The following is a 25,803-nucleotide window of genomic DNA, read 5'->3' as shown; positions in this document are numbered from 1 at the left end:
TTTCAGAACGTTTCGAAAGTGAGTTGGGCAAACATCATCGAATTGAGAAACTACACGACAAACCTGCAATTTCTTTGGATGGTATTTGTCGATGAAGTCAACCACGTCTTGATATTTTCCTAACACCTCTTTTATTTGCGCCGAACCTAACACATGTTCTACCTCCTCGCTCCCTTCCTTGTCATCACTCATGTGCTCCGACATAGCATGGAGTTCCTTGAGCTCATCCGTGGTAAGTTCGTCGTGATGTTCGGCGACGAGTTCCATAACATCATCTGTGTTGACCTCCAGACCCATGGACTTGCCAAGGGAGACGATTTCCTCTAGAGCTTCTGCTGCACCGACCACGGGATCAGGTTCGGGGTCAAAACCCTCGAAATCTCGGGGAGAAACTGCATCAGGTCACAGCTTCTTCCAGGCAGAATTGCGGGTCCGTTGAGTTAATCCCACCCAAGCCTGATCTATGATCTTCAAGCAGTGCACGATGTTGAAGTGGCCCCTCCAAAATTCACGCAAAGTTAAGTTGGTGCTTTGCGTGACACTAAAGCACTGCTTAAATAAGTGCTTGGTGTACAGCTTCTTGAAATTAGAGATGACTTGCTGGAACATGGGCTGGAGGATAGAAGTGGTATTCGGTGGAAGATACAGCACCTTTATGAACTTGAATTCATCGAAGATATCATCTTCAATCCCGGGGGGTGAGCGGGTGCATTGTCAAGGCACAGCAGGCACTTTAAAGGCAATTTCTGTTCATGAAGATACTTCTTCACAGAAGGGCCGAAAACTTGGTTAACCCATTGCACAAAGAATTGCCTAGTGACCCAGGCCTTCGAGTTGGATCGCCAGAAAACATGAAGCTGATCCTTATCGACGTTGTGTGCTTTAAAGGCCCTAGGGTTCTCTGAATGGTAAACCAGTAAGGGCTTGACTTTAAAGTCCCCGCTAGCGTTGGCACATAGGGCAAGAGTCAACCGATCCTTCATTGGCTTACGCCCAGGCAATTTCTTCTCTTCGGCAGTGATGTAGGTTCGACTCGGCATCTTCTTCCAAAACAGCCCGGTTTCATCACAATTAAACACCTGCTGCTCTACGTAGCCTTCTTCTTGCACGATCTTTTCGAAGTTCTTGACAAAGTCAGCTGCAGCCTTTGTGTCCGCACTAGCAGCCTCTCCGTGGCGAACAACTGAATGAATCCCGGACCGTTTCTTAAATTTCTCGAACCAGCCACGAGATGCCTTGAAATCATCTGAGAAGGTCGGTTGAACTCTCCCCAGCATCACCCCCAGAGCTCTCCTCCTTCAAGTCTGTAAAGATGGCGTGCGCCTTCTCGCAGATGACGGTCTCGGTGATGGTGTCGCCAACGATCTCTCTATCCTTAATCCACACTAGTAGAAGTCGTTCCATCTCTTCTATGATAGGGGTACGGCGTTTGGAAATTATGGTGATCCCTTAGAAGGTTTCACTGCTTTAATAGCTTCCTTCTGTTAAAGGATTGTCGAGATCGTCGACATATTACGGCCATACTGTTTAGCAAGTTCACTCATGCGGACGCCACGCTCATGTTTTTCAATAATTTCCTGCTTAATTTCTAAAGAAAGCATTTCCTTCTTCCGTTTCTCACCACTACCACTACCACTGGCAAAACTAAGCCTTTTAGGATCCATACTTTACGTAAATTACCGTTAAAGGATGCACGTAAAAAATCACGATTAAAACAGAGCTAATAGCAGAACGCACAGAGCACAACCGCAAGAAGCCAACGAGAACAGGGGACTGACCCAAGACCCGCTAATTGAGCGTCCCTCCGAGGTCGATGTGCTGCCTTCTATCGGCGGAAATAAAAAACACTTCAGGCGCTATGAGCACCGACTACGCGTACGAGTATTGTTTACTTCGGGTGTCGAAAAAAACATTCGGGTGTAGAGTCGGAACGTGTTCGAATTGTACTTCGCGTGTCGAAAAATTCGGATACAACCGTACGACGAAAATTGCTTACTTCGTGTGTCGAAATAAAATTCGGGTGTAGAGTCAAAAATTTGCTCGAATTTTACCTCGGATGTTGGAAAATTCGGATGTAGATACGTTCGGATGTACAGGTTCCACTGTACATCTTATTGAATTACTGTTCTAGATTCCTCTAAGAAAGGCCACTTCATTTTCATACTTTTTTTTTTTGTAATGTGAATTCCTGCATGAAGACAGACCACTAACACTCTCTCCCCCTTTGAATTGGCTGATATTGCAGATACCTTCTATGAGGAAAGCTTCATAATGGTAGAAACAGGACAAATTTGGAAATAATTTGTATTTTTTCTATCTACACAAAGCTATAGTTCTTTACACAGTAGATGGATTCAACGGGAGCTGGTGTTCAGCGCATGAAAACTTTCAGCTAGGTGGCACCCAACCTCCCAGCAGAATTGGAGGGAGGGGTAATAGGATTAGTGGGAGACACTCCAGCCATTGCTCGCTCACCCACTATTTCAACCACTTTTGATTGCGTGTAGGACTTATTGGAGGAAAGTAATGGCAGGACAAGTATTTGTTTTAAAAATAGCTACAAATTTGTATAGTTAGGGAAAATACAAATAATTTCCTCATTTGTCATTTGTTTCTACACAAAATTACAAACCACCGCTCTTTACGTAGGAGACTCACTCATAGGCGAGTGGAAGTCTGTTCAACTGGCTGAAAACTTGCCCCCAGGATTACCACACCCGAGGTTAAGGAAGAGTGGGATGGGGATCCTGACACCTCGTGAACCTGTTTGTTTTATAATAATACCAGAGATTGACTTCCTGTGCAGCAACGGTCAGTGAGTGAGGGACCACACTATGAGTATATCTAGGTTCTTGTACAACCTCAGGCTTGCTATTATACTGTATACCCTGAGACCTAAATTAGCCAAGTAACCAACACACTCTCACCAGAAGATTGAGAACGTGACGTTAGCTGTAAGATTGTGGGAACCACGAAATATTCAGGCAACTTGCAAAGAATGGGGCTTACCTGCAGTCGATACAAAACAGCTAATAGAAACTCGTATGCTCTGCTCCAAGAGAGGGGAAGATGAAGGAAACAAAAATCCTAGTCACTCCTTTGCATTCATCCAAGACTATAACCATAAACTGTGCCTTTGACTGACTGCTAATTGTCCTGCAAGGAGTTAAGGAAGCTAAACAACTTGCTGAGCAGCTACCACAGGGCCTAGAGAGAACGTGTTTAGGGACCTGTGTCCCGTCTTGCAGGTAGTGGGCGGTGAAGGTCATATGATGCTTCACACGACCGCTTGTAACACCAGAGTCGTGCTTTTGCCCAACGTCATGAGCTCTGGTTCGTTACTCTTGATGAGTGGAGGAAGGAGTGAGGTCATGGTCAATGACCTGCCTGATCCAAGATGAAATTTGATTTCTTGTAAACCTCCTCTTGATTCTGCCAGTGCTTACAAGCAGCTAATTGTTGTGAGCTAGTTCATTTTGTACTCTTGAGGTACAGTAGTGCCTTAGTGGCCTCACAGAACACAGTAACAGTTGATTCATATCATTGGTTATTTACCGTAGAATCACAATCACTAAGGGCTCAAACAAAGTAACAGTTGATTCATATCATTGGTTATTTACCGTAGACTCACAATCCGTAAGGGCTCAAACAAAGTAACAGTTGATTCATATCATTGGTTATTTACTGTAGACTCACAATGCAGAAGGGCTCAAACCTGGGGTCTACTACAACCAAATTTTGAGTCTTGGCGATAAAATTGGGAACAAAACTGAGTAACCTGCCCCCATCCCCTTAAATTGTTGGTGACGTAGGAGAGCAAATGCAAAATGCTGACCATCTTTACAGTGGCCAGGGCGAGAAGGACAACTGTTTTGAATGTCAAGTCAGGATCTGACACTCCAATGAACAGTTCAAAGGGAGCCCCTTTGAGGGAAGGGTGAAGTTTGACCACATTCCAAAGAGGGGGTCTTACTTCTGGCTGAGGGCAAGATAACTCATAGTTCCCTATGAGCATTGATAATTCTGCCAAAAAGGAAATAAGGAACCCTTTCAGTCTAAAGATGTGGCTTAAGGCTGAGCGATAGCCTTTCACCACTGAGACTAAACAGTTTTTTTCTCTCAGAGATATAAAAAAATCTTGGTAATTAGGGGTATAGTAATGGCTTTGAGCAGAGACACCCTCTTCTTTGACTGCAATAGAGGAATTCCTGAGGTATTCAGACATCCTTTTCGCCACTGGTTGCAAAAACAATGAGTGAGCAGATACTGGATAACCCCCAGTCGTTAAGTCGTAGATATGCAACTGCCTTGTGGTATATCTTTGCATGCGGTTGACATAAAAGGTCGTGTAAGGGATGTAAGGTAACTCTCTCGGAACCTCCGTTAGCAGCAGCAGAAGGTCCAGGTACCATTCTGTGTATTGTCATAATAGAGCTATTAATGTCACTTTGTTGAGGAGTCTCTGGGTTAGGTAAATGGGGAAACGCATAGGCGTCCATGTTGTTCCAAGGATGTTGAAAGACATCTTGGAACACTGCTTGAGGGTGTGGTACTGGAGAGCAGTACATTGGCAGTTTATGACAGAGAGACATTGTGAAAAGTCTATCAGAAGTAAATTCCACAAAGTCAGGACTTTGGTTGCTATTCAAGGAGCCAAAGACCATATGTAACCATCTATCCGAGTCTTCCTTCTCAGGTTGTCTTCCAAGATGTTTTTTTTACCTGGAATGAATCGGGCTGATAGTGAGATTGTCCTCTGTCCATCCTAGAACCTCGATGTCTAGATGGCTGAGCTGTTGCAAGAAGATATATCTTTGTTTGTCAAAGTACTCCACTGCGGTAGTGTTGTCGCTCATCAACACTACCAAGTGATCTGACAAAAGATGTTTGAAGTGTTGAAGGGCTAGAAAAGCTGCCTTCAATTCCAGGAGGTTTGTGTGGCATTGTTGATCGGGACTGGACCATAGTCCGGAGGACGTGTGTTGTTTCAGGTGAGCCCCCCACCCTTCTTTTGAAGAGTCCATGAAGAGCATCAAATTGGGGGAGGAGAAGGATCTACCCCTTGGCGAAGGTTGGCGTCGTACATCCACTATCCCAATTTTTTGGTGTGCTCTGACCCTATTGGAACACAAGTTTCCAGAGGATTCCTGCACTGAAAACATCAGGTCTTCAGTTGCCACTGGAGTAACCAAATGCAGAGGCAACCATTGGAGACTAAGTGGTCCAAGGACGCTAGGTGTCCCAACAGTTGTTGCCATCGATGAGCTGGCAGTGAATTCCATAGGAAATAGGGTTGGACCACTTCCTTGAACCTTCCAATTCTGCTCTGAGATGGAAAGATCTTTCCCAGAGGGGTATTAATGTGCATTATCAGATATACCCGTTCTTGTTAGGGCTGAAGGGATGACTTCTTGAGATTTACTACTACCCCCAGATTGTGGCAAAACTCGAAAGGCATGTCTGTATAAGAGAAGGGTCCCCACCAAGTCTGCCAGAATCAGCCAGTTGTCCAGATTATGGTGGAGACAGAAGCTGTTGGCATGTGCCCTGGTTAAGACTAAAGTGAACACAATCATGAACACCTGTGGTGCTGTCGACAGGCTGAAGCACAGCACTCAAAACTGGTATATTTATTTGTGCAGATGGAATCTTGGGTACTGTATTTTCTTGACACAGAATAGATCTGGATCTGGAAGTACGTATTTATCCAGTCCATCGTGATCATGAAGTCCCCTGGTCTGATCGCGACTGAGGTCTCCATCTTGAAAGGAGTCATATGGACAAACTCATTCAGGTCTCCATATGCCTTCTCTACAAGAAAGAGTCAACTGAAGAAATATGAAGACCTGTCTACAACCTTATGGAAAGCGCCCTTCTCAAACGATGGTTTAGACATTTGCCTGTAGGGCAATGTCCTTCGCTGATCCCAGGGTAAAGGACGACGGACTTGTGTGATGAATCGGGGGAGGGAAGAGCTGGGGAACGGGACGATGTACCTGTTTGAAGGACACTTGGCGTCTTGGGTGCGGCACTCCCAACACTGCCACCTGCTTATCAGGCATCCCCCCTCTGGTGGTATCATGGGAGAATGGCCCTCCTAGCAGGGGCACTGCCCATGTCTAACAGCTCTACCTCCCCTTTCTAGCTGCCCTTTTTCCTAAAAGAGTTGTTCTTCCTAGAAGGATCAGGGAAATTCTCTGTATGTGGGATTCTTCGTGGTCAGAGCTTTTGGCACAATTGATGCTAAAAGAAGGGTTAGGATTAGGGATTATCATTTGAGACACTTTTCCCTATCTCAGGATTTTGGGAAAAGGTTAATGTTTTCCCGAGATCCTGGGTAAGACTCGTCTGGGTTTTTTGGCCTTTCAGGTTGAGGTCTAGGGTGAAGAATCCATTTCAACTTCTTCCTCCTGGGGAAGAAACGTTCTCACTGGGAGGATGGCCACTCCCAACACACGCAACATAGAGACTCCTCTTTGCAAGAATGTCCTCTGCACAACAAGCAAAGCTGATCAAGGTCTGTCTTTTTAAGGAAGACCAGAACATTCCACAAACATGGCCGGTAGTGCCCAGACAAAGTTGCATGCTGCTTTCATGAAAAACAGTGCAGTCACATCTAAAATGAGAAAAACAAAAAGTTGAATTAGCCGGTGAACAGAAAACAGACACCAGAGTACGTTCGCTTTCTATGAAGGCCAGATCAAAAGTGGTGAGCTAGTGAATATGCAGGCGATGGCGGGGTTTTATCCCCCTAAAACTCCCTTCTGCCAGGAGGTTGGCTGCTACCTTGCTCAAAGTTTTTAGGGCACGAACACCAGCTCATGCTGAATCTATCTCCTACGTAAAGAACAAAGGTTTGTATTTTGTGTCGAAACACAGGAGACAAAATGTAGTATGTGTATACCTTTCTCGGGTGTATCTTTGGTCATATAGCTGATCTCGGAGAAATTCAAACTTTCCTTAGAAGGGATTATGACTGACATTGTGAGCCCATACATAAAGTTACCCAAGGAAACTGTGTGCACTAAACTCGAAACTTCATTTTTGGATAAACTAATGACATGGTCTTTTCCAGCATAGGCATTACTGTAAGGTTTTGGTCTCCAAACCTCATAATGATAGCAGTTTAGTTGTATTTCCGGTATAATTAATTTTACTGGAATAACTTGTTAGGCTTTGAACACAAAAATTACTACTCCTTACTAATAATGTATTGAAGTTCCAATTAAATTCCATATTTGAATAATTTCTGAATATGCACAGAATTGCAAACTGCAATTTGACCAGGTGAACAGTAGTGTAGTTATTAATCTAAAATGTGTGGTTAGGAAAACAAGGAAAGTAGATCATGTCTATTTTACGTATAAAATGCCCAGAAGGAAATAGAAATATAGAAAATTATAACACAAATGTAAGACATAAACTTCTGAAAATTATAAAACAACACAGTACAAAAATGTTAAAATACACATTAATTGATGGATACCATCTATACTGCAGCATCCTCTGTACCCGTGTCAAGAAATTACGAAGAAGGGGAAATACTAAAGAAAATATGACGCAGGGGAATTATCTGAAAAATACACTCTGAATCTACGAAGGGTTATCTATCATTTTTAAAGAGAAGGACTGGTGAAAGCTAATTGTAATTACCTCTTAAATTCTCCATGACCAAATGCTTTATTTATGAGAATAAAGGGGTCCTCCAATATAAAATTCCATTCACTAAATAAATTTTACAAAATTTTTGGATTAAGTATCATGCAAGATAAAAAATATAGTGCTACTTTATATTGTCCTGAATTATGATTTATCTTAAAAATTCACCCACAGTAAGGTAAATTTATTTAATTATTATAAAAGTTCATAAGAAAAGAAAATTCCAAGTACCATACCAATAGTTTTTTTGTAACATTTATAAATAGAACAACTACTGTAGGTAAAAATATATATAAAAAGGTTTCTGTAAAGTTCACACAACTGCTAAATTATAAAGTTTTGTCTCGAAACTTTTATCTAGACAGATTATTAAAAAATAATGTGTAAATTTATAAAGGGAAAAGTAAAATTAGATTTAATAAAGAAATATACAGTTGTTTACAATTAGAATTAATAAAGAAATATACATAGTTGTTTACTAAATGCAACTTAAAGCAAGACTAATCAAAGCAATCATGTTTCCTTGAATGCTATCACGTACAGAGAAAATTACATTTAGCAGACGATATAATGTTTTAAAAATAATGTACATTTTGCACTTTTCTCAATGGTAAATAAGAATTATAAAATTTTTTTACTAATAAATTCAAACCTCTAATAAAAAATAAAGATCCACAACACACTTACTACTCTAACCATCACAAACATGTTGCTTAGCTACTTGCTAAGAGTACAAAAAATCTGGCTGATCCTCACTATTTAAGGACATAGCAGATCCTGAACTAATATCAACGGGAGATGGTTCCCCTTTGGTAATGGAATGATTGGGTAGAGCAGCTTCACTAGTACTTAACTGTCCAGTCGCATCACTGACTGCGTCGTTTTTTATTACTACTGAACTCGGTGTTTTACTAATTGATGATTCGCTAATTTCCATTACATTACAACTTGATTCTCCAACTGTGCTTGAGTCATTACCTTTGGACAGCGTTTTGTTAACACCACTGGTTGATGGTAGACAAGCATCATCAAATCCAGGATACAATGTCCCTCTACTTGCTGGTTCTTTGGGAGAATGATCAATATGCTCTAACATCTGATCATCACCACTGTTTGTGACACCATCTTTTATATCTACACTTGACTTTTTACTCTCATTTTTACCTTGGGAGAGCTGTTCCTCTAATTCTAGTTCCTCTGGATGCAAGAAGAGTTTCCGCAGATCCTCAATGGTGACAGTGTTCTCATCAGAACTTGCTTGATCATGGTGACCACGTATAACTTTGTGCATTCGTTCTTCTATTGTATTTTTCACTATAAACCTATGGACAAAGGTCTCCATAGTTTGTCCAATGCGATGCACTCTCCCAATTGCTTGCAATTCAGCAGCAGGATTTAAAATGGGCTCCACCAAAATGACATGGCGAGCTTCAATGAGGTTCAAACCATTTGCTCCAGATGATATAGGGATTAAAAGAGCAGTTATCTGACCACTTGACTTGAATGCTGCAAGATGTGTCTGAGGAAAAACAAAATCACAAATGAGAGTATTTTGGACATAAATCATAAAAATTCTATAAAATTTTCTACATTACTCATAAATTTGTTACTTCTACTATGCCATAAATCTGATAAAAGGCACTTCCTGATACCCAATGCAGTGTACTTTGGGTGACAGACTGTAGATAATTTTTTTTGGCAATAGTACCTTTGGCCCAGTTGCACTACTCTATGCCTTATCTAATTATTATTATTATTATTATTATTATTATTATTATTATTATTATTATTATTATCATTATTATTATTATTATTATTATTATTATTATTACTTGCTAAGCCACAACCCTAGTTGGAAAAGAAGGATGCCATAAGCCCAAGGGCCCCAACAGGGAAAATATCCCAGTAAGGAAAGAAAACAAGGAAAAATAAAATATCTTAAGAACAGTAACATCATCTAAATAAATATTTCCTATATAAACTATAAAAACTTTAACAAAACAAGAGAAAGAGAAACCAGATAGAATAGTGTGCCCAAGTGTACCCTCAAGCAAGAGAACTCTAACCCAAGACAGTGGAAGACCATGGTACAGAAGCTATGGCTCTATCCAAGACTGGAAAACAATGGTTTGATTTGGGAGTGTCCTTCTCCTAGAAGAGCTGCTTACCATAGCTAAAGAGTCTCTTCTACCCTTACCAAGAGGAAAATAGCCACTGAACAATAAAAGTACAGTAGTTAACCACTTGGGTGAAGAATTGTTTGGTAATCAGTGTTGTTAGGTGTATTAGGACAGAGGAGAATCTGTAAAGATGAACCTGTTCACTTTGAGCTCTTCAAATTCACCTTTCTCCAATCTTTCCTGCATCTAAAAGCATAGCTTTCAGGCTAGCATTGAATGTCTGAAACTTTGAATCAATATCATCATTTAACTATTTCTTAACCAAAATATCAACAGTAACCACCAGCCAGTTGAGCCTAAATTGAATTGCCTCTTTTCAGTGCTAAGAAAATTATCAGGACTGGTCTCTGAAGACAAATGGTAATAGAAAGTTCTTGTATCATTGAAGAAAAGGTGAAAGTGGTGCTAGGAAGAGAGCCTATTATAGTGCATACCATAATAAAGGGAACACTTGCCTAAGAACTAAGATTTTGCCAATAAAGAAAATTAAAACTTACACAATAACATACAATAAGTCCTCCAAAGGGTGCAAAGGCAAACACTTAACATGGTCCTTAGAGCAAGGTCACACCAAGATGCCTTTCAAAAAAGTTGAGACACCTGAAATGGCTCTCAAAATAACCAAAGGATATAGTGATTACTTAACTCTACCATTGTAAAAGGCAATTCTAAAGATTCTGAAAGTTCTTCAGGTTCAGGAAATAATGAGGTCTAGTCTGTTTGTTAGTGACAATAATGAAGGCTGATATGTAACCTTCAATAACAGATACAATTAATCTTATTTTTCTTCGCCGTTGGCTAAAGGCTTCTGCTTTGCTCAGAGGAGATTAAAAATGGAGATGCACGTCTCCACATCAAACGCTACAGTAAATAACTAACATTACTTAGTATGGGTTCAACAGGAGTTTCCTCCTGTACCTTGAATTTCTGTTAACACTTCCCAGACCAAAGTCTCTCCATAGCAGGATTACTAGAAAATAATCTAAATAATCTATGTATCTTTGAATAACATGCAAGATTCCAGTTATTTCATGAAGTCTGTATTTCATATCTCAAACTCTATTTACTATGAGATTGCAAACCAGACTGGAAGATGACAGGAGAAAGCTAAATCAAGGAGCTCCACAAGCAAGGAAAACACCATTGGCATCTAAATGATCATTTGCCTGTCCATAAAAACTGTTACATCAATCAACCTTTTGTATAAACAGGCTGAAACAATCAAGTTTATATACTGAGCTGAAGGTGCAATACTACTATGACACTAAGTTCCGAAGAATACTCCTCTTGACAAGGATAGGTTACGAAGAACACACTCTTGTCAAGACTAGGTTATGAAGAATACTCCTCTTGACAAGGATAGGTTACGAAGAACACACTCTTGTCAAGACTAGGTTATGAAGAATACTCCTCTTGACAAGGATAGGTTACGAAGAACACACTCTTGTCAAGACTAGGTTATGAAGAATACTCCTCTTGACAAGGATAGGTTACGAAGAACACACTCTTGTCAAGACTGGGTTATGGAGAAAACAACTCTTGACAAGACTAGGTTCTGAAGAAAAAATGCACTCCCTAAAGTGAAATAACTTATTTCAGTGAAAATCAGGGATGGAGTCTTAATATGTTTTGCACTATTGCCTGGAGTATTTGAGCCGCTACTTTCATCACAGCTGGTCCACCTAAGATGCCACATTTAGTTGCCAGGAGCCAGACAATACTGTAATTGATATACTGAAATGGTAAAATTTTATTTTCTATACCCTAAACCTTCTACAGTATTGAAATTCCTTGTTTGAAGATGAACTCATATTTTCATTTATTTTTGGAAGTTGTTTTTTATCTGTTGAACATTCATAAGGTCTTTCTGCTTTTAATATTATTCGAAGGCTATTCCTTTTAGCCCTGGGTCTTTTCATCAAGACATTCTATTCTGCTGAATCTTTTGTCAGATAAATAGCTGTTTAGTTTATTCCATAAGCCATTTTAGAACACAATAATACTTTAGTAATATTAATCTGATAATAATAATGATAATAAAAAAAGTTAAGTGCTTCCATATACGTAACTACCCCTAAACGAGTCCATCCTTGCTTACTTTCCAAGGTATCCCCTACAACTTCAATAAACACTACTGTATATATTTGATAGTTACAGTTTATAATTTCCTTAACCTATTCTTCAGCCATTGGTTAAATGTTTTGTCCAAGATTGGTCTTTTGTTCAAACTGTTTTTAATTTTAACATTTCTTCAGTACCTGAGGTAACTTATTTGAATAGTATGGGTGTCGTGCCCAGTATTCAAAGGTACACTCCAATATCTTTGGAGAATCTGGGCTTCATTAATCTTGTCCTTGCTCTTGTTCTGTATACTTTATACTTACTTTAATAGGTGACCCTGTCCTTTAAGTATCCATTCAACATTAGCTTGGATTGCCTCCTTAATTAAACCTGTTACATCTATACTAACTAAACTGGAAAATAAGTTTGGAGGCTTTTATGGTAGTTTTAGTCTTGGTACAGTAATGCACAAAACATTGATGGATTCTTAGGTCATCATCATCCTATGAAAAGACATATCCTTGCCCATCAACTACCTTATTATCTGATGAAGGTTTTATGATAGCCCAGCCACATTACCCTTCAAATCAAAATCCAAGAGTCAGAGAGCTTCACCATACACAATAATTCATATGGACCCTCTACCAGGCTACATATGAAAACTATTTCTCTCACTTGTATTGGAGGCAAGTGGTACTATAATGTTTCAAAATGTTAAATCAAACATAAATCCTTCCTTATGGATGCACAAATTCCAAAGAAGACACTGCAGTATATCTTTCTCAAGAAATCTGCAATAACAAAAATTCTTACAATACTGAAATGGATTTTAAAATGGCTGATATGACAATAGAAATACCTGTACCGGTACTTAAACACAAAGCCCTTTAACAAAGTATGACACTATTTAAAAAGCATTACCTTGGCATGTTTCACACTTGATTGTTACCTTTAGTACAACAGTATTATGATGCTGATTCATCTGAATCATGTGCTTTGAATAAAAAAATATATATTTTCATGAGTTTAATAGCCTCTCTGAGATTCATAAAAGTAAAATGTGAAAATTTAAAAATTCACTTTTGATCAACATATTCCTGTGGGGTTTAAATACAGTACACCAATAAAGTATTTAGTTTAATAGCATCAGCTACCATCAAAGAGCCCCAAGAACAGATCTACAGTCGATGGAATAAATAACCTTTGGTACCAAGCAGTGTGATACTAAGACATATGAACAATTTGGATGCTGTTGCTCTTGATATATGATGGCCTAAGCAACCATTTACAAGGCACAGATACTAAAGAGAATAACATACAATAACTGAAACAGTGATTAATAGATAATGGGTAAACCAGGATTTCTATAACTGACTATAACAACATTACTCCTGACGAAACAAAAATCACAGGAGGCTGCCAACATTCAGAGAAGGGAATGATATAACCATAATCATAAAAATAAAATTTCCCAAGGCATGTTGGATTAATATTATCAGCATACATAAAAGACTTAAGGGCAATGTTCACTTTTCTGCAGGCATTGAAAAATAAATTTTCTCAAATGCTGTATAGATAAAACAAAGATCGAAAGTAAAGCGACACCAATTATTGTTGATTGCGTGGAATAGTCGGGTAAGTGCCATCTATACACACTGGATCATGGAATGGGAAATAGCGCATGGCACCCAACAATAACAATACTGCCTCTCTTACCCCTTTGAGTGCCATTGGATGTATTCTACATTCAGATATTTCCTCTCCCTTTGCTGCCATTGAACATATCTTATATGTAGTTACAACCATTTCTTCTCTTATTTATGTGTATGAAAATCTTAGAGAATATGTAAAATCCTATATCAAAGAAAGGAAATATATTAAGCTGTACAATACAATTTTTCCTATCTTTCATGAAATCTGAGCTAATAGGAGTTAAGTAAACTGTCCAAATAAATGCCCAGGAGGTGGAAGGCCAAATTATTTGGGAACAGGTTGGTTCTCGGAGAAATTATCCTATAAATGATTCCTACAATATTGCAAGGAAGACGGATTCCCCATTTTACAGCTTGGGGATTCAAAAAAAGTTATGCAAATGTGACTGTGTTTTCTAAACAGAATGACGCTCTGCAAAGCAAGTGACAGCTCAAAGAGTCATACCTTTGACTTCATTGATACAGGACTCTAAAAACATTTCCTACATTTCTATCTTAATTTATTGATATCTTGATTTTCTAACTTCTCAAAAACAGAAAAGCTTGGATTAAACTACAGAAGTTAGCCTGCAATTTACAAAGTTAAAAATTATATAAAAAATGTTTAGGCAAAGAAAATCACAAAATTAAAGGATGATTAAGCAAAACAACATACAATATTGACTAATCAATTATCTTTGTCATTGTGCATTAGGGTGAAACTGCTATATGAAATATGATTTTCACAGTGAACTCTATTGCATTATCATATTTTCAAGTCAAAACAATTCTAACTGGTAATGATTAAACACACACGTTCCAGAAAACAATGATACTGAACATCGCAAGGAAAGGATAGGTTCATTCAAGGCAATTAAAGAAACTTTAAGTGAAGGCAGCTTAATATGTAGTATATGCCAAATTGCTTTGCTTTCAATGCTTAGCTTTTTTTTATTATTGTGGTTATCATAATTCCCTAAAGCTTAATATGTAATGTGTGTAAAATTACATGATTAAATCCATGACCCAAGAGGTCAATGTAGAAGTTAGGAGCGAGTGTGAGAACGCCAAATCAGTCATAAGCAGGATGCGAAAGTCAAGACCAAGCATACCATTTGCAATGTAACATTTTCCATGAAGAGTAAACAAAACAAACCGTGAGAAGAGTTGTCTCAACCGGATACAGCTGCCTTCCGGTAGTAATGTTGTGTTTACATATACTGTATCATTAAATGCTGAGATAACTAACTATACATTATCATCAATATGGATATTTTAGTTAGTTCTGATCAACCTGTCATACGGAATGGTCATCCGAACAAACCATCTATACTCCTGTGATGGAGATGTTAATAAACTGTTTTAAAGTTAACTTACTTAGACTTATTCAGAAGAAGTAACCTACAAAGTCTAAACATTATAACACATTGAAGAGACATTTGATTGGAACAATAATTTGTGTTTATAACAGTACCACACCAACAAATATACACCAAAAACTTCTCCAAAATAAATACAATATACTGTACTGTACCTGAAATTTGGAGTGTTTATGAAGAGCTCTGTAGGTGATTCCATTCTGGGCAAAGGCATCACCTATGACATCTAAAACATCGTTCCAAGACGAAAATACTAGGATTTTGGCTTCTGGGTCTTTCTCCTTTATCTTCAGTACCAGACGAACAACTCCTTCCATTTTTGTTGACAAACTTCCTTGAACCTGTTGAAACCAAGTCATTTTATATACGGTTAATGACTGAAAGGTCTTTCAATACTTACAGCAAAAGACAGACGTCAGTCACATTAGCAAGATTTATTTTAGCAAATGGGCTCTTAAGACAATTACACTCATAAATAGTTCTCTCACGAGATATTACAGAAAATAACCCAAAACCCTTTAATGATATAGTATGATAAAAATATTTGGAGCATGATGGGGAAAAATTAAGAGATGCAAAAACTCTTTACAGTATTTCAAATCTTTCCCAAGAACCACAGAAAGATTTTCATCATTGTTCAAGAATTATTTGTAAGAAATAATTTTACAGAGAGAATAACTAATGCACCTGACAAAATAGAACTCAGGACAACAGCTTCCATTTGAACAGAAAAATACTAATGGTTCCCAAAAAGTGGTTGCTAACACAATATCAGGTTTAACATCTGTTGTCTAACATAAATTCCCTAAACTACATACATACATATACCAAAGCACTTCCCCCAATTTTGGGGGGTAGCGGACATCAAACAAATGAAACAAAAAGGGGACCTCTCCTCTCTACGTTCCTCCCAGCCTGACTCTAGGAAATGCCACAACACAAATGGTAATTATACTAACGAATCTAAAACTTGCATTGATTGACAGAGATCTACGTGAGATTTCTATATATATTACCTAAAGGGACAAGAGACAATTAACTTCCCAATTACTTTTAGAATTCTGTAAATTTCACCTTACCACAGTCACCCAATTAACTGTAGGATGCAAAAGGAACACCACCAAAATCATACTGTACATTTTGTAAAATTAATCCCATTTTTTTAAACTGAGATACTGAATGGATGACAAATAATAGAAACATGTTATTTTCATTAGTAAAATAAATTTTTGAATATACTTACCCGATAATCATGTAGCTGTCAACTCCGTTGCCCGACAGAATTCTACGGAAGGGATACGCCAGCGATCGCTATACAAGAGGGGGGTGTACTCACAAGCGCCACCTGTGGCCAGGTACTGCAGTACTTCTTGTTGACACCACCTCAATTTTTCCTCGGTCCACTGGTTCTATGGGGAGGAAGGGTGGGTCAATTAAATCATGATTATCGGGTAAGTATATTCAAAAATTTATTTTACTAATGAAAATAACATTTTTCAATATTAAACTTACCCGATAATCATGTAGCTGATTCACACCCAGGGAGGTGGGTGAAAACCAGTGTACATGTATATCAAGAAACTAAGTATCCCGTATTTCATATTATCAGTTATTCAAAATAACAATGAAATTACAAGTACCTGGTAAGGAAGTCGACTTGAGCCATTACTCTGCCATAAATAAGTTCGTCTTCCTTACTGAGCGCAGCGTTCCTCTTAGGAGGCTGAACAACTCTAAGGTGCTGAAGTATCAAGGGCTGCAACCCATACTAAAGGACCTCATCACAACCTTTAACCTCGGCGCTTCTCAAGAAAGAATTGACCACCCGCCAAATCAACAAGGATGTGGAAGGCTTCTTAGCCGACCGTACAACCCATAAAAGTATTCAAGAGAAAGGTTAAAAGGTTATGGGATTATGGGAATGTAGTGGCTGAGCCCTCGCCTACTACTGCATTCGTTGCTACGAATGGTCCCAGGGTGTAGCAGTACTCGTAAAGAGACTGGACATCTTTGAGATAGAATGATGCGAACACTGACTTGCTTCTCCAATAGGTTGCATCCATAACACTCTGCAGAGAACGGTTCTGTTTGAAGGCCACTGAAGTAGCCACAGCTCCCACTTCATGTGTCCTTACCTTCAGCAAAGCAAGGTCTTCTTCCTTCAGATGAGAATGTGCTTCCCTAATCAGAAGCCTGAATAGTAAGAAACTGAGTTCTTAGAACTTGGAAAAGAAGGTTTCTTGATAGCACACCATAAGGCTTCTGATTGTCCTCGTAAAGGTTAAGACCTTTTTAGATAGTACCTAAGAGCTCTAACTGGGCAAAGTACTCTCTCCAGTTCATTCCCCACCAAGTTGGACAGGCTTGGGATCTCGAACGACTTAGGCCAAGGACGTGAAGGAAGCTCGTTTAGCAAAAACCGAGCTGCAAGGAACATGTAGCCGTTTCAGATGTGAAAACAATGATCCTGCTGAAGGCGTGGATCTCACTTACTCTTTTAGCTGTTGTCAAGCACACGAGGAAAAGAGTTTTTAATGTGAAGTCCTAAAAAGAGGCTGATTGGAGAGGTTCAAATCTTGATGACATAAGGAACCTTAGGACCACGTCTAGATTCCAGCCTGGAGTGGACAACCGACGTTCCTTTGAGGTCTCAAAAGACCTAGGGAGGTCCTGTAGATCTTTGTTGGTGGAAAGATCCAAGCCTCTGTGGCGGAAAACCGCTGCCAACATACTTCTGTAACCCTTGATCGTAGGAGCTGAAAGGGATCTTACTTTCCTTAGATGTAACAGGAAGTCAGCAATCTGGGTTACAGTGGTACTGGTTGAGGAAACTGCATTGGTCTTGTACCAGCTACGGAAGACTTCCCCTTGAGACTGATAGATTCTGAGAGTGGATGTTCTCCTTGCTCTGGCAATCGCTCTGGCTGCCTCCTTCGAAAAGCCCCTAGCTCTTGAGAGTCTTTCGAAAGTCTGAAGGCAGTCAGACGAAGAGCGTGGAGGTTTGGGTGTACCTTCTTTACGTGAGGTTGACGTAGAAGGTTCACTCCTAGAGGAAGAGTCCTGGGAATGTCGACCAGCCATTGCAGTACCTCTATGAACCATTCTCTCGCGGGCCAGAGCGGAGCCAACCCACGTCAGCCGTGTCCCTTTGCGAGAGGAGAACTTCTGAAGTACCCTGTTGACAATCTTGAACGGCGGGAATGCATACAGGTCGAGATGGGACCAATCCAGCAGAAAAGCATCCACGTGAACTGCTGCTGGGTCTGGAATCGGAGAACAATACAACAGGAGTCTCTAGGTTATCGAGGTAGCGAACAGATCTATGGTTGGCTGACCCCACAGGGCCCAAAGTCTGCTGCAAACACTCTTGTGAAGGGTCCACTCTGTGGGGATGACCTGACCCTTCCGGCTGAGGCGATCTGCCATGACATTCATACCGCCCTGAATGAACCTCGTTGCCAGCGTGAGCTTTCGATCTTTTGACCAGATGAGGAGGTCCCTTGCGATCTAGAACAACTTCCACGAAAGAGTCCCTCCCTGCTTGAAGATGTAAGCTAGGGCTGTGGTGTTGTCAGAGTCCACCTCCACCACCTTGTTAAGCTGGAGGGACTTGAAGTTTATCAAGGCCAGAAGAACCGCCAACAACTCCTTGCAATTGATGTGAAGTGTCCTTTGCTCCTGATTCCATGTTCCCGAGCATTCCTGTCCGTCCAAAGTCGCACCCCAGCCCGTGTCTGATGCGTCCGAGAGGAGACGGCGGTGGGGTTTCTGAACAGCCAAATGTAGACTTCCTTGAGAAGAAAGCTGTTCTTACACCACGCGAGAGAAGACCTCCTCTCTTCGGAAACAGGAACTGAGACCGTCTCTAGCGTCATGTCCTTTATCCAGTGAGCAGCTAGATGATACTGAAGGGGGGGGAGGTGGAGTCTCCCTAACACGATGAACAGGGCCAGCGATGAAAGTGTCCCTGTTAGACTCATCCACTACCTGACTGAGCATCGGTTCCTTCTCAGCATGCTCTGGATGCATTCTAGGGCTTGGAAGATCCTTGGGGCCGACGGAAAAGCCCGAAAAGCTCGACTCTGAAGATCCATACCCAGGTAGACAATGGTCTGGGATGGGACGAGCTGAGACTCCTCAAAATTGACCAGGAGGCCCAGTTCCTTGGTCAGATCCATAGTCCATCTGAGAATCTCCAGACAGCGACGACTTGTGGGAGCTCTTAAAAGCCAGTCGTCTGACGGAGCCGGACACAAGATCATGGTACTGCTGCACAGTCTGTGAACTGTCAACCATGGGGAAGCGAGGAAGTACAGTGACAACCCGAAGCTGTCTAGACTGTCTGGGTCGTACAGACAACTCCTTATCGGGTTGCTGAGGTTGCCGCACTGCGTCACAACAAGTCACTTCTGCTGGTTGTTGAACGTCTTCCCAGTGACACACTGACTCCGTAAACAAAAAATCCTCTAACAAGGACTAAGCTTGGACTGCATGTCTTGCAACACAGCTCAAGGTCTATGGGAGCAGGTGTGGTAACAGACGGGGTTAGCGATTGAAGTGGAACCATTACCTTCCCTGGAAGCATGTTATGCTTAAATAAAAGTCCAAGGAGGCTACGCAGCTAAAGGCTCCTCTCCAAATGACAGAGTCCTCAAGGGAATATCAGAAGGAGGGAGAAAAGCACTTTCTCATCTACAGGGACCATATCCGAGAAAAGCTAAGTTCTCTCAGTGAGGGTTTCACTGGTGCAAAAGCAGCAGACTAGAAGGCAACGTTATGAAACTGCTTGACAGTCTAGTGAGTTGGCAACAACCAAAGATGTGTGACTGAGAAGCATGCGGTAAGGTATGCAGAGCATGCTGTATGCAGAGCATGCTGTATGTAGAGCATGCTGTAAGAGAAGCAGAGCATGTTGCATGGCGTGTAACATTTCTCAGAAATTCCATGACCAGTGCTAGATTGAGTAATATCGCATTACTGTCCATTGAAAGTGCACGTGCCGAGGGAATTGATTTAGACTGTTTTGTTGATGAATTTGATAGCCGGCATGATAATCGTAGAATTAAGCTGCACTAAATATACGATCTATAATCTACTTCACCTCAGGACAGGGAAACTCGCCCTGTTGGCAACACTGCATTACTTCATGCATGCTTGCATGGGGTTTTAATATCAACATAATATTTACATTACATTCATAACTCATGATTCATTTTTGTTTTGAAGATATTTTGCCATATTTGCGATTTGTTAAAAATATATTGCAAGGAATACATATATATTTTTTACTTAAGTAATACGAATAACCTCCATTATCATAATGTTTGTGTAGGCATACATGTATATGATTACAAATGCAAGTTATGAAAGTAATGAGGTGTTATTATTGTCATTTGTTATTTCAAAGTTGAATGGGAAGAGGCTCAAGTTGAGGAGAAAGTGGCAGATGCATGCGTTGAGGTGGCTGACTCATAGCATGAGGTTCCTGCCTCAAGAGTTGCGCTTGCCTCAAGGGTTGAGGTGGCTGCGCAGAGAGAGGCTCTTGACTCACGAGTTGAGGTTCTTGAGGTGTGAGCTGCGAGAGTTGAGGTAGCGGCTGCGCAGAACGCAGTTCCTGTCTCACGAGTTGAGGTTCCTGAGGAGCTAGCCTCAAGAGTTGAGGCTCTCGCCTTGAGGAAAGTTGAGGTAGCAGCTGCGAGAGCTGAGGTGGCTGCCTCAAGGATGGTAGAGGTTGTCGTACCTCAAAAGGTTGTAGCCTCAAAGATGGTCTAACTGCAAGAAAATCTTGCCTCAAGGCATAAGACTCCTGCTCCCATTGTTGAGGTTGCCTTAAGGAAGGTTGAGGTTGCTGCACAACGCTGGTAACTGGCAACTCTGAACTCGGTAAGGTAGCTTGAGGAACCTCAACTTCGTACGCCTGGCAGACTGGACTGCGGTGAGGCGGAGCGCTCGCAGGAGGAGGTGTAACCTTCTCAGCCTGAAACTCACGCATTAAGACCGCAAGCTGCGACTGCATGGACTGCAGCAAAGTCATCTTGGGATCAACAGACGATAAGGTCTGTTGAGGCAAAGCCTTAACAGAAGATGAGGTCTGTTGAGGCATCGCCTTACCTCTCTTAGGAGGTGTGCAGTCACCTGATGACTGCGGAGAGTCAGAGCTAACCCAATGACTGCATCCGGGTTGTTGAACTCTAGAGGTCTGGACTTTACGTTTAAGAGGTCTTGAGACCTGAGTCCAGCGTTTTCTCCCCGAAATTTCTTCTGCAGACGAGCAAAATAAGGGCTCAATCGTCTGCGGGTGGGAGTGACGGTCTCTGTAAGACACGCCCGCAACCACCGAGGATACTTCTGTGCGCCGATCAAGGCCTGCCGAACCCTTTTGCCCTTCGACATTGCTTCTCCCCTGGGCTTGGGAGCTTGCAAGAGGTCCCGGACTGGGAGGACGACTGGCACGCACAGAAGTACCCTCACGCACAACACTGACACACTTTGCGCTAATCACTTATCACTTTTGATTTTCTGTTTGCACTTATTTCACTGAACTCGCTTTAAGTGGTTATACCTGAAACACGCAATTCTATCCTTCCTTAAAAGTTAGTAATTGCGAAAACAGAATTACAATGTAACAGAAAAATCTAATGAAAGATAAATAATTCAGTGGCTGGAAAGAGACTAAACACTAGATCAAATAAACTACGTTTAAAATCTCTCACCGCATAAGCTTGAGAACAAGAATAAAACTCTAGAAACGTTTACCTTCTTCCCCTAAAGAGACTAGGGAGAAGAGCAAAAACGATAACAACGTTACTCGCTTGAACGAAACGTTTATCCAGCTCTCTCTCCCTCCGTCTCTATCTCTCTCTCTCTCTCTCTCTCTCTTGACTTAGAACCTGAGAGAAGAGCCCAATCATATATATCGTTAAAACATATTATTGTTAAAGGAAAAAAACTGAAATATTTCCCAAATAAAAAGTTCCTTTATTAGAATTAAAACCATTAAGCTAAGAAAGAATGAACAAAACGCTAGAAACGGTTACTCTTACTGCAACGTGACACCGTGAAAATTCTCTCTCTATCGTAACGATAGAGCGCAAGTTGAACGTTCTGAACGTCAACAACTGCAGAGACAAAACAAAACGTTAGTTCAACTTTGAAAACAGTACGAGACTATCAAAGAAATTCTTTCAAAAACAATAAAATAGCATAATATGTTAACAGGAAAACCGAAATGACGGGCTCAATGTTAATTAACTTCGGTACCAAGAAAAGACCGCCTACTATTAGGAAAGGTCGAATATAAACAAATATAAAAATTAATTTTAATAAGTTTATAATAAAAGGAAGTTAATCGAAGAGGCCTATAAAAGGCGGAGAGATATAAATTAAATCTATAACTTTTGTTAAGCAAAATTAAGAAAGAGAGTCTATACTCTCTTAGACACCAACACTTCCGTCTAAGGGAAGGGTCGGCCATTTAAAAGTGAAAGAGAGTTCATACTCTCTTCGTCACCATAATTAATCAAATTAATTCCAAAAGCTAGTTAAGCTAATGATAAAACTTCCTGAATAGCGAAAGCTAAACTCTAGAGCAAATACATCACCAAATCGTGAGCAAAAAAACTCCAGAATCAACAGCGTATCCATATAGGTCTAGCCGGAGGCACGACAGAGGAAAAATTGAGGTGGTGTCAACAAGAAGTACTGCAGTACCTGGCCACAGGTGGCGCTTGTGAGTACACCCCCCTCTTGTATAGCGATCGCTGGCGTATCCCTTCCGTAGAATTCTGTCGGGCAACGGAGTTGACAGCTACATGATTATCGGGTAAGTTTAATATTGAAAAAAGAGAAGCTAAACAGACTAGTCTAGCTTTTCAGCCGCAAAAAACAAGAATCTTTTATTTGGTCTTGATGTATATGATGGTATTTTACCTTTGTGTTTTATACAGAGACAAAGTGATTTCTAGGCTTCTAAGTTGTCTGTTATTTCTTGCAAGTTAGCTAAAAGAGACTGATTTTGAAATTATTGGAGAATTTGCAATGTTATTCCATTACATAAATGTGGTTATTGTAGCTCTAAGACTGCCAATTTCTATGACTCTCTCATTGAAATTTTAGGAATGTCAATTGGTAAAGTATATGAATATTTATGTTGAATGTAATATTCTGTTACAGGAGTCACAGTTTGACTTTCACAAAAGCCTTGTTGCTTGCGATGCTCTTATAATTCCCGCAAAAGCCTTGTTGCTGGCGATGCTCTTAGAATTTCCCTTTGCAGAAATCCTGAGTCTGTTCATAAAGGCTGAATAAGGGGTCTTGATTTTAGTGCTGATTTTGACCATGTTAATCATAAGGCCCTTGTTTTCAAGCTTGAACAGATGGAAGTTGGTGGGTATCTTGGTATTATCATAGAATTTTCAAATAATAAATTACAGACTAGTTGTTGATGCCTATCAGAATGATTACAGCAATGTAATCTTTGATGTTCCTCAGGGTAGTTTTTTTAGCTTTTTACTGCATGTGGTTTTACTTTGAAAACCAGCTTTTTGCTTATCCAGATGATGCTACTCTTTGCATTGATCCCATCTTCCTAGATTGCTGAATCTCTTAACAGATAAAAATGGAATTCTAATCATAAAATTTTTATTTTTATACTCTCCTGATCTTAATATTGTTTATAGTAAAGTAATAAGAGACTAGCAGTTAATGGAAAGAAGCAAAGCAGTGACATTGACACAACAGGGGTATTTGTTTATTCAGTCGTTCAATCACATTGTTTGACACACTCCTTTTTCAGGATTGTGATAAGTTTCATTGCTTATTAAGTGGTCTTCTGGATTTCTTGACCCTGACAGTGAGGCATTTGTTGACCAAATGCCCCACTTTTAGCACTCTTAGAAACAGATATCTGTTTGAAGCTCGAGGTGAGACGTCAGGTTCATCCTTGCCAATTTCTTAGGCAGGATGTGTTATACTATGCTAGCAGTATTTTTAGATTTATTTCAGAAGCACATATTCTGAAAGCTTTTTAAATTTTAGAATGACATCATTGCTTTCATGGTTTTAATTGAATATTCTTTTATTCTTTATTGATAATAAACGATATCTGTGTCAATGACCTTTGATGTCAGGATGGCAGAAAACTTCAAATCAATTTATCAATCAATCTGGATTTGTTAGCAATTATTGCATGGGGACAGAACTGTGATTTAAATAACCATTGTGATAAGTGCCAATGCCTCACTGTTCCTCTCATAGAAAAGTATATTGCAAGTTCAAAAGTTTTATATGAAACTTGCTTTTAGTTAAGGGGGAAATTCAGAGAAGATTTTGGCTAGTAGTTTATAGCGGAGATAATGACGATAATGACCTGCCAGCACCCTTCTACAATATACACTTAACTAACCAAGTTTTGACAGTGATGAGCTTTAAAAGCTCTTTACTTATTCAGCTTCTTTTGTTAAATTTCAGGTCAGTGAGACTTTACTTAAAGGTGGTGTTCTGATTTACCTGCCCAGTTGCTAGTCCTAAACTGACTTCTCCAAGTCAGGTCTAGCGGTAATAGTGTTCCATTCAATAAGGGTTCTGATGGTTCACTGACCTTACATAGTTGAATTCCTCTCACAGATTCTTGAATTCTTATTTACTCTAGATCCCTCTGTTGCTAAAACCTTGTATTCCCGCAATCCTTATAGCTCTTTTGACAAATAGATTGTGAAGCAGAATCCTAATATCCCTTCACTCGCTAATGTTGCTGAAGTAGTTTCCACTCAAGAAGTCCGGATGGCAGTGTGCTTTGCTTAAAATTAGAGTATGGTGCAAATTATGGGGTTCAAGTTAAACCCTACCAAAACTCGATGCATGATTAAGTCTACGACATTGGATCATCATCACACAGATCTTTTCATTGACAGGGTTTCTATAACTACATTCAACTCGTTTCAAATTCCAGGTGCTATTCTCGATTGCAAATTCACTACTGTACACTTGAGCATACTATTCTATCTTATTTCTCTTCCTCTCTTTCTTTTTCTTTTTTTTTATGGAAGATCTACCGTAATTTAATGTTATTACTGTTTTTAAAATATTTCATTTTTATTGTTTATTATTTCTGTAGTATATTTATTTCTTTGTTTCCTTTCCTCACTGGAAAATATTTCCCTGTTGGAGCCCTTGGACTTATAGCATCATGCTTTTCCAACTAGGATGATACCTATCCACTCTCTCTCTCTTCCTTCCTTAATTAGGTGACAAAAATATTTTGAGAAAATTAAAGATTTTTTGTAATCTATTATATTAGTGAAATGTTTTTAATTAGATTTGTCTATTTTGAAGAAATATTTTAATTCTTTCATTGTCATGTTCTGAATATTTTCTTTCCTCATATACCTGGCAACACTAAGATGACTGAAAAATTCTTCTCTCTCTCTCTCTCAAGGGGTTAACTGCTGCACTGGAATTGTTCAGGGGTAGAAGAGACCCTTTAACTATGGTAAGCAGCTCTTCTAGGATAAGGACTCTCCAAAATTTTAAAAAATTGTTCTCTTGTCTTGGGTAGGGCCATAGCCTTTGTACCATGGTCTTCCCCTGTCTTGAGTTGGAGTTCTCTTGCTTGAAGGTACACTTGGGTACGCTATTCTATCTGTTCCCTCATTTCCTTTTCTCACTGGCCTATTTTCCATGTTGGAGCCCTTGGGCTTATAGCATCCTGCTTTTCCAACTACTGTAGCTTAGCTAGTAATAATGATTTCTTATTTTTTGAAAGAAGGGTCAACTAGGCCTCTTGTCTTTTTTTCAAAACACTATATGATCTAATTGGTATTTTCATATCCAAGT

General features: G+C 39.9%; 1 protein-coding gene across 1 annotated transcript in view; it reads right to left on the bottom strand.

The window, feature by feature from the left end:
* Positions 1 to 7,349: 7,349 nt before the first annotated feature.
* The window catches only part of LOC137651236 (E3 ubiquitin-protein ligase SHPRH), a 57,355-nt gene continuing 38,901 nt past the window's right edge, over positions 7,350 to 25,803 (bottom strand). Inside the window, exons 8-9 of the mRNA XM_068384460.1 lie at positions 15,126 to 15,311; positions 7,350 to 9,178 (exon numbers count right to left, since the gene is read on the bottom strand). Coding sequence (XP_068240561.1) covers positions 8,384 to 9,178; positions 15,126 to 15,311 — 981 coding nt within the window. The 3' untranslated portion in view covers positions 7,350 to 8,383. The remainder of the gene's footprint in view (positions 9,179 to 15,125; positions 15,312 to 25,803) is intronic.

The sequence above is a fragment of the Palaemon carinicauda genome, chromosome 12 (assembly GCF_036898095.1).
Source record: "Palaemon carinicauda isolate YSFRI2023 chromosome 12, ASM3689809v2, whole genome shotgun sequence".
NCBI classification, from domain to species: domain Eukaryota; kingdom Metazoa; phylum Arthropoda; class Malacostraca; order Decapoda; family Palaemonidae; genus Palaemon; species Palaemon carinicauda.
Note: the sequence above shows the minus strand (reverse complement) of the source record. Positions and strands in the feature narration are given on the sequence as shown.